General features: G+C 44.1%; 1 protein-coding gene across 7 annotated transcripts in view; it reads left to right on the top strand.

Annotated features, from left to right (window-relative positions):
* The window catches only part of rufy3 (RUN and FYVE domain containing 3), a 66,466-nt gene that overhangs the window by 25,205 nt on the left and 27,665 nt on the right, over positions 1-13,596 (top strand). For all 7 annotated transcript variants that reach the window (XM_080195942.1, XM_080195933.1, XM_080195953.1 and 4 more), the window contains 7 exons: positions 279-380; positions 1,908-2,031; positions 5,011-5,075; positions 5,960-6,025; positions 7,221-7,290; positions 8,810-8,911; positions 11,270-11,386. In XM_080195942.1, coding sequence (XP_080052068.1) covers positions 279-380; positions 1,908-2,031; positions 5,011-5,075; positions 5,960-6,025; positions 7,221-7,290; positions 8,810-8,911; positions 11,270-11,386 — 646 coding nt within the window. The remainder of the gene's footprint in view (positions 1-278; positions 381-1,907; positions 2,032-5,010; positions 5,076-5,959; positions 6,026-7,220; positions 7,291-8,809; positions 8,912-11,269; positions 11,387-13,596) is intronic.

Raw genomic sequence — 13,596 nt, 5'->3', positions numbered from 1 at the left:
ACATTGCAGTGGATCTGGAGTCGCATGTAAGCCAGACTGGGTAAAGGCGGAAAGATTCCTTTCCGTAAAGGACATTGGTGAACCAGATGGGATTTTTACAGCAATCAATGATAGTTGATTACTGAGACTAACTTTTCAATTCCAGATTTATTAATGTAAGTTTTACCAGCTGCCCTGGCTTACTGGTCCAGTAACATTAGCACTATACCACCATCTTCCTACTGTTCATTTATGTAGCACCTTTCACATAGTAACGTCAGCCTTTGAATGTTTTGTAGGACTCCTGTTGGCAGAGGGAGAGCATGGCTGCGTCTGGCTCTGATGCAGAAAAAGCTGTCAGATTACATGAAAGCTTTGATTAATCGGAAGGATCTTCTCAGGTTAGTATTTTAATAGTGCTTGCTCAGTTTATGGGGTTTACGATGATTCCAAGCACATTGAGCAAGTGGATCCCTGTTAATGTTTCAAAATCTCACCCAGAGCCAGCTTTGTTTTAAAATCACTGCTGCTCTCTAACTCAAGATTTTTAGGGCTGGATTTTCTCCATCGGGTGGAGGTCTCGGCATAACGTAGAATTATAGAGGTATTTCAGTATAGAAAGAAGGCCCTTTGGCCCACTGCGTCAGTGCTGGTCAAAGACAAACCACTTAACTATTCTAATGCCATTTTTCAAAACTTGGCCCATAGTCTTGCCTGCCTTGGCATCGCAAGTGCACATCTAAACACTTCTTAAATGTTATGAGGGTCTCTGCCACCCTTTCAGGCAGTGAGTTCCAGACTCCCAGGAAAAAGCTTTTCTTCATGTCCTCTCTGAACCTCCTGACTCTTACCTTAAATCTATGTCCCCTAGTCATTGATCCTTCCACCAAGGGGAAACATTTCTTCCTATCTACTTTATCCATGTCCCTCATAATTTGATACTTGTCAATTATACCCCTCTCGCTCTCCTGTGCTCCAAGGAAAATGACCCCAGTCTATCCAATCTCTCTTCATTACGCATTTTCCAGCCCAGGCAACATCCTGCTAAATCTCCTCTGAACCCTTTCCAGTGTTATCGCAACTCTCCAAAAGGTGGATTCCAGAACTGCATATAATACTCTAGCTGTGGCATAACCTCCCTGCTCTTAAACTCTGCCCTGGCTAATAACTTCTGCCTCAGTTTCAGGTCAGGAAGCTGGAAATGCTCCCACAGAGATGTCAGGTGCAGTATTCCTGGAGACGGCTTTTGGGAGACCTACCTGATCTGGCTGGAGTAGGGTGGCTGGATTTCAGCAACGGGCAATTTGGGACAGGATCTCTGGTGTCCTTTGAATTGTGGATGGTACTGAGGGGTCATTGGTAGGAAAGCCTACAGTAGTAGGTAAATAGTTGGTGTTGCCGTGGATCCAACATTAGTGGCAACATCTGTCTCCTCAGAGTGGCCGTAGGGGTGTGCCTTCTGCCCGGGGAGACCTGAACATAGCACTTTACTGCGGAGAAACTTATTAAACTGCCTCGGATGTTTTACATCTTGCACCTTCCTGTTGTGAAGCTGCATTGCCTGTATTCCATCAGGAAAATTCCAATCCACTGCTGGAATAGTGACTGATTGCCCTATTAAGCTGCCAAGTTTCACGATGTCAGGATTATGGGGAAGGTAGCTTTGGACTGAGAGGAGAGTTTTCTTCACCTGATGGGTTGTGAATCTTGGAGAATTCGCTGCCCTGGGGTAGAGTGTTCCGGCGTTAAGTGTATTCAAGATTGAAATGATATAAATTTTCAGACGTTAAGGGAATCAAGGGAGCTGGGATCGGAGGGGAAAGTGGAGTTGATGTAGGAGTTCATTGAATGGGATTGAAGGGGTGCCAATTGGCTGACTGCACCTATTTCTCATGTTTTTGTGGTGACCCTCTATTCTTCTTCACCAGTGAATTCTATGAGCCGAATGCTTTGATGATGGAAGAGGAAGGAGCAGTGATTGCTGGACTCCTCGTTGGGCTCAATGTGATTGATGTCAATCTTTGTATGAAGGGTGAAGATCTAGACACTCAGGTAGGACCTTGGGAACAGGAGATCTTCAAGTCCCATCAGTCTGTTCTCCCATTCAGTGAGATCGTCTCTGATCTGTGTCCTGACTATCTCCACCTACTTTAGCTCCATAACCCTTTTTATAAACCTTTTTTTTGGATTGTGGAAGTCGCTGGCTAGGACCGCATTTTTTGCCGGTTCAGGCTGCCCTTGAAGGTAGTGGTGAGCTGCCATCTTGAATCGCTGCAGTCCCTGTGGTGTAGGTACACCATCAGTGCTGTTAGGGTGTTCCAGGATTTTGACCCAGCAACAGTGAAGGAATGGCGATATATTTCCAAGTCACGGTGTGAGTGACTTGGAGGAGAGCCTCCAGCTGGTGGTGTTCCCAGGTATCTGCTGCCCCTTGTCCTTCTAGGTAGTACTGGTGCTGTGTTTGAATGGTGCTCTATATGACTAGTCCAGACTAGCACAAGTCTTACTATTGCTGAAAACAGGGAAGCAGGGTATAGTCGAAGTTTCTCATTTTGTACTCATCAGGAGAAAACAGTGCCCGTGATTGACCAAGGAGTTGCCATGGAGTAAGCCCTGAGAAACTACAGGTTCCTTAAGCTCCTAGGTAATTTAAAAAAGGCACAAGGTTTGAAAATATTTGCAGAGAATGGATCCTGTGGCGAGTATCTCACCCCAACTCCCTGAAGCCTGCCCACTATCTTCAAGGCACGAGTCAGGAGTGTAATAGAATACCGTCCACTTGCGTGGATGAGTGCAGTTCCAACAACACTCCCGCTGCTCTGTACCCTCAAGGATAACGTAGACTACTTGATTGACATCCCATCCACCATCTTAAACATTCACTCCCTCCATCATCGATGCACAGAAGCAGCCTTATTGTACCATCTATATGATGCATTGCCGCAACTCATCAAGGTTCCTTCAGCAGCATCTTCCAAGCCCATGATCTCTATCACCTAGGCATTCAAGGGCAGCAAATACTTGGGAACGCCATCACTTGCAAGTTCCCTTTCAAGTCACTCACCATCCTGACTTGGAAATATATTGGCTGTTCCTTCATTGTTGCTGAGTCAAAATCCTGGAATTCCCTCCCTAACAGCACTGTGGTTGTACCTACACTGCATGGATTGCAACAGTTCAAAGAAGGCAGCTCACCAGCATCTTCTCAAGGAAAGAGAGGGTGGGCAATAAACAAAGAAAAAAAGCAAGTGTTTTGTCACAGGTAGATCTTACTGAAATGAAACGGAGCAGGTTGATTTTTTTTTGAGTACCTAATGTCTTGAAATTTGCATGCTTGTTAACTGCTAAAATGTTTTGTTTCTTTGCTGGCCTTGCCAATGACTACACTTCCAGTGAATGAATAGGAAAAAAACACCCATGTGAAATGTGCTTTATTTGCTCTTTGAGATTAAATAAGTAGGTACAGGATAATGAGTCCCATAACATACCGTAATCATGCAAATAATAGCACTGGAAAATATTCACAGTAACTACATTCGTTACATGGTGTACAGTAATCTTGCACAGTCTGTATATTTTTACAATGAATGAATGTCAAAATGCATAAACTCCATAGATATCTGTAACTTCAGATGGACAATGATTACATAAAATTTCAATGTAAATCAATGCAAGTGAAATATTACATGGAGTTTACATGCCATTCAGCCCAATGGGTTTGTGATGGTGTTAATGCTCCACATAAGTGTCTTCCCATCCCCTGTATATATCAGCCTATCCATCTATTCCTGTCTCCCTCCCTTGTTTATCTGGCTTTCCTTTAAATAAAATCATAGATATATACAACATAGAAACAGGCCCTTCGGCCTAACTTGTCCATGTATCAATACTATTCTTTTTCACCTCAATCACTCCCTGTGGGAGTGAGTTCCATATTCCCACCACTCCCTGGGAAAAGATGCTTTTTCCTGAATTCCCCATTGGATTTATGAGTGACTTTGATAATTATATCCACTGGCTTAAGAATCTAGCATATCTGTCAAAGTTAAGGTTTATTAGTCACAACTAAGACTCACATTAACACTGCAATGGAGTTACTGTGAAATTCCCCTAGTCGCCACACTCTGGTGCCTTTTCGGGTCAGTGCACCTAACCCACGCATCTTTCAGAATATGGGAGGAAACTGGAGCACCTGGAGGAAACCCATGCAGACACTGGGAGAATGTGCAAACTCCACACAGACAAGGACCCAAACCAGGCATTGAACCTGGATCCCTAATGCTATGAAGCAGCAGTGCTAACCACTGTGCCACCCCTGGTCATCAGTTTGAAATGTTAATTCTATTTCTCTCCATGGATGCTACATGACCTGCTGAGTTTTTCAAGCTTTTATTTTGTTGTTTTATATTTGTGGCCCCTAGTTAAGGACTCTCCCACAATTAGAAACATTTTCTCTACACATATCTTTCATAATTGTAAAGTTGATTTGATTTGTCAGAGTCCTGCATCTTAATTATAAATTTTGCTTTAAGCTAACAAATTGCAGCATTTTTTTAACTCATTCATGGGTCGTGGGTGTCACTGGCAAGGCCAGCATTTGTTGCCAATCCCTAATTGCCCTTGAACTGAGTGGTTTGCTAGTCAGCCCCATTGCTGTGACTCTGGAGTCACATGTAGGCCAGATCTGACAGATTTCCTAAAGGGTGTTAGTGAACCAGATGGGTTTTTGCAACAATCGATGGTGGATTCATAGCTATCGTTACTGAGACTATCTTTTATTATAATCCAGGTTTTATTTATTAATTTAAATTCCACCAACTGCCCTGGTATAGAGATTTGAACCCATGTTTCCAGGGCATTAGCCTGGCTTCTGGATTGGGAGTTCAGTGATGTTACCATTACACCCATCTCCCCAAGTTGTAACTGCTAATTCCAGTTAGTTGGACACGGGCTCATGTAAACCCCATCTTATTTTGCACAGTGTTGTGACTCAGTGTAATGTCATCCTAATGCAAGTCCTGTCTTTCTCAGGTCGGTGTGATCGATTTCTCTCTCTACTTGAAGGATGGAGGCCATAGCAGTAAAAGCACTGAGGGGTGAGTAGTCCTCTTGTCACTTTGTCCTGGCTCTCCTTGGCGACAAAATCTGGCCACGTTTCACAATCCTGGGACGTCCCAAGAACTTTCACAATCAATTAATGGTGTTTTGAACTTTGTTTTGTGGACAAATGCCTTGCAAGATTCCAGACGAATGACTGAAAAACCTGTTTATAATGTTCTATGTGGCAGAGTAAATAGATATTTGCCAAATATCTTGAAAAGTCAAACACAATCTTTGCTAAAAAGCTTGAGTGGATTCTTAAATAAACTGTCTCTCCAAATCTTTGTTGTACGTAGTTGAAAATAATTCTTGAATTATGGGAGAAAACTTGTACATTGTAAGAGAGACTTGCATTTCTTTTGATGCTTGTCATAGCCGCACAGTCCCCAGAAGCACTTTACAGTGACTGCATCATTTTTGAAGAGGAGTTATGGTTGTAGTTTAGAAAATACAGCAGCCAGTTTGTGCACAGCAAGATACCACAATGTGATAATGCAGAAAATCTATTTATAGTGATGTTTGATAGATAAATATTGGCTAGACCATTGGGAATAACTTTCCTTGCTGCTCTTTAAAATAGTGCTATAGGCAGTTTTACATCCTCCCCTGATGATAAATGGTCCTAGGTTTATTTCCTCAGCCAGAAGGCTGTATCTCTGACACTGCAGTATTCCTTCAGTGCTGCGTTGGAGAATTAGCCTGGATGTGATCTTTCTTGTAAAATGATGACTTAAATCCACATCTTTCAGACTGTATAGCCACTGAGTGCTATAATGAAATGTTAATAACGGATTAATTAATCCGTTTTCTTGCCACATATTAATATTTGCTTAACTGCTACCTTCCAATTTTAAAGACCGGAATTATCTCCTTTTCCTAGGGATGGACAAATTACTGCCATTTTGGACCAAAAAAACTATGTGGAAGAACTCAATCGACATCTAAGGTATGAAACGGACTATTGATACGCAAGACTCCTTGCATAGTTCTACTTCAGAGTTCTACTTCAGCGTAACGCTCGGAGTTTTCTGAAATTGTCAGTCATTGAACAGCCCTACCTATACAACACCTCCACCCGGTCTGTGAACAAAGAAAAGTGATTACCAGAGCTATTAAAACTTAACTGTTCTAGTTTCCATATTATAAAAACAATAGAGGCTGCCAGAACAAAAAGATTGATAAGAACGATACGATTGAGGGGTTTCAACTATCAGCAAACGGCTGAGGGGAGGCGAAGGCCTAGTGGTATTATGGCTAGATTATTAATCCAGAAACTCAGCTAATGTTCTGGGGACCTGGGTTCGAATCCCGCCACGGCAGATGGTGATTTTTAATAAAAAAAAAATGACCATGAAACCATTGCCAATTGTTGGAAAAACCCATCTGGTTCAGTAATGCCTTTTAGGGAAGGAAATCTGCCATCCTTACCTGGTCTAGCCTACAGGTAACTCCCGAGTCACAGCAACGGGATTGGCTTTCAGCTGCCCTCTGAAATGGTTTAGCGGGCAACTAAGGATGGGCAACAGATGCTAGCCCAGCCAGCGATGCCCATGTCCCAGGAATGAATTTTAAAAAACAGCTTCAGCTGTTTGGAGGATGTAAGGCTGAGGGGTGACCTCATTGAACTCTTTGAAATTATGCAAGAGTTTTAATAGTGTAGACATAGAGGAGGTGTTTCACTTGGGAGAGACCGTAGACAATAAACAGGCAGTCACTAATAAATCCAATGGGGAATTTGGAAGAATCTTCTTTATCCAGAGAGTGGGGAGAATGTGGAAGTCGCTGCCAGCAGGAGTGGCTGACGTGAATTGTTTCGATACGTTTAAGGGGAAAGCTGGATAAAACAAGAGGGAGAAAGGATTTTGCTCTTGGGGCTAAAGGGATCAAGGGGGAGGCAAGATCGTGATATTGAATTGGATGATCACAATGAACGATGGAGCAGGCTCGAAGGGCCGAATGGCCTACTCCATTTATTTTCTATGGATAAAAGGATTTGTTGATAGGGTGGAATTAAGTATGGTGGGAGGAGGCTGTTGTGACGCAGCACCACCAGCCTGTAGGGCCGAATGGCCTGTTTCTGTGCTGTAAGTTCTCATTTGTGTTGTAAAACATTTGCTTACTTTGTATATTTTTGCTTGCAGTGCAACAGTAAATAATCTACAAGCGAAAGTGGATGCATTGGAAAAATCAAACACTAAGCTTACTGAAGAGGTTAGTGAATGTTGGCTAAATGCACAGCCTCGTTATCCAGTCTGTCCTACAAAGATTAGCAAACTGGGTGTTTGAAGGAGAATCAGACAAAATGTGCCGTGAGAATCTGTGGAAATAAGGGATTGTATGATAAAGAAATTAATGGGACTTAAAAGTTGATACAATGCCCTGGACCTGGCGATCTACATCAGAATGTTCTAGAACCAGAGGACACAGTCTCTCAGCATAAGGGACTGACCATTTGGGACAGAGATAAGTTGGAATTTCTTCTGCAGGAGGTTGTGAATCTTTGGAATTCCCGGCCCAGCCAGCTGTGGAAGCTCAGTCATCGTGTGTTCAGGGCCAAGATCAATAGATGGTTACATATTAAAAATATCAAGTGATACAGGAGTAGTGCAGAAAACTGGTGTTGGAAATAGAAGATCAGCCATGATCTCACTGAATGGTGGAGTGGGCTCGAAGGGGCTGAGCGGCCGCATCCTGCTTCTGACTAGTATTTTACCAGAGGAGCTGGATGTGTTGCATTTCTATTGCTGATTGGATGTGTTGAGTAATGAATTAACAGAAACTGATATTGTTTCTGATGTGGGTCTAAAGGTGAATCACGGGCAGAAAGGAAATAGTGGCAGGACTAGGTCAAATCTGTTGTCAAATTTTATATATCTTTTCAGTTTCGGCAGAAATTTGATTTACATGCCCACTGCTTGTCTAACGGAAGCAAATGTTAAAACGATTGTTATTATTCGCTGAGTGTTTTGGAGGAAGAGGGAGGGGTTAAAGGAGAGAATTTCAGAGATTTGGCCTTTTGCAGTTGAAGGCACGGCTCCCAGTGGTGGAGCGGTGCACCATGTGGCCAGAATTGGAGCAACATAAAGTTCTCGGAGCATTGAAGGTCTGGGCAGGTTACAAAGATGGGGAGGTAAATGGGATTCGGTGGGAAGTTATGTGTTTCTCAAGTGTTGGTGCAGACCATATGGGCCAAAGAATCTCATCTGCTGTTTGATTCTACGATTCTAAGGTTTGAAAACTAGGATGAGACCTTTGTAAATATATTTCCCCCCTATTGGTGGCTGATGGGTTGGGTTGATGAGCGTAATAGTTTGGACTGACAATCGTGCTCGCGTGGGTTTATTAATCTATTGTGTCTTGCCCCTTGGAATGCTCATAACTTGGGTATAACCCTCTCCAGATTCTAATGCCACAAGCAGTTGTGGAGCTTTCCCATTACCTTCCTCATGGCTCCTGCCTTTGACCTCTGGGGACAATAGGGGGATGGCTGGAAGTTGGAGAGGGTAATTGTGTTTGTGACTCCCTGTCCTTTCTTCCTGTACACATGGACCCAGTCTCAGTGTTCTGAAATCTGTGCATATTAAGATCTGAACATTTCAACTTCCAGTTTTCAGACAGTTGGAAGAATTTAACTGTTGCAGCTTTTATGCCACCTGTTTTAGTGGTACTTCATTTTTTTTATAGAAGCTGGAAGATTCCATTGTTCTCTCTCTCTCTCCCTCAATTACAGCTTGCTGTAGCCAACAACAGGATCATCACCTTACAGGAGGAGACCGAGCGAATAAAACAGGAAAATGCTTATTACTCTGACTCGACTCGAAAGAAGATGGAAGTAGGTACAATGGGAGGAAATCACTGCCTAATCTGTGAAAATTAGTATTTGATTCAGAGTCCCACTTAGAAGGTTTTCCTTTCTATAAAAAGGAGATTAATTTCAATAACAGCTTGCATTTATATAGAATCGTTAATACGGGATTGGTGTGGGAAGATGCTTACAGAAATATAAAACGCTCAAAATGTGGCACATTGAGATATGTGAACAAGTGATCAGAAGCCAGATCTTGATTGAACAATAGGGTTTAATGATGCAGAGTTAATTGTTTTTCTTTGTTTTTTGTTCATATCATCAGGCCCCTTTAGCTGCTGTGCTAAGAACATAAGAACTAGGAGCAGGAGTAGGCCATCTAGCCCTTCGAGCCTGCCCTGCCATTCAATAAGATCATGGCTGATCTGTCGCTGCTCAGTTCCACTTTCCCGCCCTCTCCCCATAACCCTTAATCCCCTCTCTTATCAAAAACCCATCAACCCGCGTCTTAAAAATATTTAGCGAGGCAGCCTCCACCACTTCAACGGGCAGAGAATTCCAGAGATTCACCACCCTTTGAGTGAAGAAGTTCCTCCTCAACTCTGTTCTAAACCGCCCCCCTTTTATCTTGAGGTTGTGCCCCCTAGTCCTACTGTCTTTTTTGAGCGGGAAGAGTCCCTCCACCTCTATCTTATCCATCCCATTCATCATCTTATACGTCTCAATGAGATCTCCCCTCATTCTTCTAAACTCTAACGAGTACAAGCCCAGTTTATTCAGCCTCTCCTCATAGCTCAACCCCCTCAACTCCGGTATCAGCCTAGTAAACCTCCTCTGCGCTCCCTCCAAGGCCAAAATATCTTTGCGCAGGTGCGGCGCCCAAAACTGCACACAGTACTCCAGCTGCGGCCTCACCAATGCCCTGTACAGCTGCAGCAAGACCTCCCTACTTTTATATTCAATCCCCCTCGCTATGAAGGCCAGCATCCCATTCGCCTTCCTGACCACCTGCTGCACCTGCAAGCTGGGTTTTTGCGACTCATGCACAAGGACCCTGAGGTCCCTCTGCACCGTCGCCTGCTGCAGTTTTTCGCCGCGTAAGTAATAGTCCTTCCTACCATTCTTCCTACCAAAGTGGACCACCTCACACTTGCCAACATTAAGTTCCATTTGCCATTTCCTGGCCCATTCGCCCAGCCTATCTAGATCCTTCTGCAGACTCTCCACACCCTCCGCACAATTTGCCGTTCCCCCAATCTTGGTGTCATCAGCAAATTTCGACACCCTACACTCGGTTCCCTCCTCCAGATCATCTATATAAATGGTAAAAAGCTGAGGCCCCAGCACCGACCCCTGGGGCACTCCACTAGTCACCATCCGCCAATCCGAATAGCACCCGTTGATCCCCACTCTCTGCCTCCTATTTGACAACCAATCCTCTATCCACGCTAACACCCTATCCACGCTAATCCTCTATCCACGCTAACTAATTATAATCAACCCATCTGGGTCAGAAAGGGAACTGTTTAAACTGTGAAGTCTCTTCCTGAGATTATACAAATGTCCAATTCATTTCTTCTTTCTCTCACGCAATCTGCCTGTTCCTTCCTTTTCTGTCTCTCTCTGTACATGTTTTGACTTGACTTGAATTCACCTGGTGTTTCTTCTCCGTCATCCCTCAATTTCTTTCTCAATCCTTTCAATTTCATTGGTTCAGGAGATGGACAATTAGTCCCATTGTTCATGGACGTTCCTGACACAGTGCTGTCAGCTCACACACCCAAAAGGTTACAGAGCAAGACGCATTGGAGAGTCTAATTTAAGAGCACACATTGAGTTGCCTCATTCTGGCTAGGCCCAGCCCATTACTCCAGATGATGTTGCAGTTCACAATTAATCTGTTCATTCACGTGTTGATTAGTATGAACCTAGATCTGGGAAAACTCTCCAGGGTGGCATGGTGGCACAGCGGTTAACACTGCTGCCTCACAGCCCCAGGGATCCAGGTTCAATTCCGACCTCGGATCACTGTCTGTGCGGAGTCTGCACATTCTACCCGTGTCTGTGCGGGTTTCCTCCCACAATCCAAAGATGTGTGGATTGGGTTGATTGACCATGCTAAATTGATCTTAGCATCAGGGGATTAGCAGGGCAAATATGTGGGGTTCCGGGGATGGGGCCTGGATGGGATTGTGGTCAGTGCCGACTCAATGGGCCAAATGGCCTCCTCCTGTACTGTAGGATTCTATGAAAACTAATGTCGAAAGCAGATCAGCTCTCTCACGGGATAGACTTCATGTCAACTGGTAATAAAAAAAATCATCTTACGGTAACAAAACAGCTGAATTTCTGATGTCTTACAGTGAAACGGGTTTCTTTGTCTAGGTTGGAAAGCTGGATGGGAATGCCGAGGGACAGGCACATAGACAATCCCGCCAGGGGACGGATGATGCACACACTGAGACCAGGAAACAGCTGAAGGAGGAGACCCAGTTAAGGCTGGTAGGTCACTGCACTGTGATAGAATCAGAGCGGCCTATTCAGCCCCTCAGTCCTGCTCTGCCACTTGATACGATCATGGCTGATCTGATTGTGGTCTCAGCTGCACGTTCTGCCTACCCCCAATAACGTGTGACGCCCTCGTCAGGCAAGCATTTATCCAACTCGTCACAAAGTATTCAGTGTTCCACCTCCGCTGCTCTCTGGGAAAGAGAATTCCACAGACAAATTAAGAGATCCGTGGATAGGTTTATGGATGAAAAGGGATTGGTTTAGGTTAGAGGGTCATTGTTTTTTAACTGGTTGGCGCAACATCGTGGGCTGAAGGGCCTGTTCTGCGCTGTAATGTTCTATGTTCTAAATGACCCCTTCTGCCTTAAAATAGGAGACTCCTTATTTTTAATCTCTGTTCCTTTGTACCAGTCGCTTCCACGAGGGGAAACACCCTTTCAATGATCATAGTACGGGTACTGCACAGAAGATGGCCATCCAGCCCATCATGTCAATGCCAGCTCACTCTACAAGAGCAACTCAGCCAGTCCCATTTCCCTTTAACTATGCAGTTTGCTTTCTCTTCAAATAATTCTGATTCTCTCTCAGATACATAAGAACATAAGAACATAAGAAATAGGAGCAGGAGTAGGCCATCTAGCCCTTCGAGCCTGCCCCGCCATTCAATAAGATCATGGCTGATCTGTTGTGGCTCAGTTCCACTTTCCCGCCCTCTCCCCATAACCCTTAATCCCCTCTCTTATCAAGAACCCATCAACCCGCTTCTTAAAAATATTTAGCGAGGCAGCCTCCACCACTTCAACGGGCAGAGAATTCCAGAGATTCACCACCCTTTGAGTGAAGAAGTTCCTCCTCAACTCCGTTCTAAACCGCCTCCCCTTTATCTTGAGGCTGTGCCCCCTAGTCCTGCTGTCTTTTTTGAGCGGGAAGAGTCTCTCCACCTCTATCCTATCCATCCCATTCATCATCTTATACGTCTCAATGAGATCTCCCCTCATTCTTCTAAACTCTAGCGAGTACACCTCGATTGAACCTGCCTCCACCACACAGACTTTTCCCATCTTAACTGGTGATTTGTACAATGGTAAATTAGAGATCTTTAAATCTTAAGAGAAGAATGAGAGATGATCTTATTGACGCATAAGATTCTTAAATCGCTTGATGGGGTAGATGCTGAGAGGATGTTTCCCCTTGAGGGTGTCTAGATCTGGGGGAACCAGCTTAAAAATAAGATACCTCCCACTTAAGTTGGAAATAGTCATAGAGGTTTACAGCATGGAAACAGCCCTTCCACCCAACTTGTCCCTGCCGCCCTTTTTTTAAAACCACTAAGCTAGTCCCAATTGCCTGCATTTGGCCCATATCCCTCTATACCCACCTTACCCATGTAACTGTCTAAATGCTTTTTAAAAGACAAAATTATATCCGCCTCTACCATTGCCTCTGGCAGCTTGTCCCAGACACTCGACCCCCTCTGTGTGAAAAAATTGCCCCTCTGGACACTTTTGTATCTCTCCCCTCTCACCTTAAGCCTATGCTCTCTAGTTTTAGACTCCCCTACCTTTGAAATGAGAAGTTTTATTCTGGGAGTTGTTGGGTTTGGAATTTCTCTTTCTTCTCCCCCTCACCCAGTCCCAGAGAGGCAATGGAGGCTGGATCATTGAAGATATTCAAGGCTGAGTTAGACAGATTTTTGATCGACAAGGGAGTCGAGGGTTAAGAGGACAGACAAAGGAGGAGTTAAGGCCGCAGTGGGATCAGCTGAGATCTTATTGAGTGGTGGAGCAGGCTTGAAGGGCTGAATGATGTACTGTTCCTATTTCTTATGTGATCTGTTGTCACCGTTTTGTTTTCAGCTGCTCATGTTGAATTTGCATGGATTTGTCAGTGGGGTTTTACGAACTGCACTTCACCTCTGCGTGAGTTCGTTAGTTTTAACTTAAATTTGTTCTCAGAATGGGTGAGTCTCTGGTAATTTATTGTTCACCTCCAGCTGCCTTGAAAATCCACTTAATAAATTGAGTGGCTTGCCAGGCCATTTCACAGGGCAGACTAAAGTCAGAGATACAACCAGACCAGCTGAGGACAGCTTTCTTGCCTTTAGAGGTACGTTGGTGTGTTTTTTAAACAACAATCCCAACAGCTTTGTCAAAGTGACTTTAAATCTTGAAATTGCCCATTGTGGGACATGAACTTGTTAC

Source organism: Carcharhinus amblyrhynchos, chromosome 1, assembly GCF_965287045.1.
Source record: "Carcharhinus amblyrhynchos chromosome 1, sCarAmb.v2.hapA, whole genome shotgun sequence".
Classification (NCBI taxonomy): Eukaryota; Metazoa; Chordata; class Chondrichthyes; order Carcharhiniformes; family Carcharhinidae; genus Carcharhinus; species Carcharhinus amblyrhynchos.
This window is presented reverse-complemented; position numbering and strand designations above follow the sequence as displayed.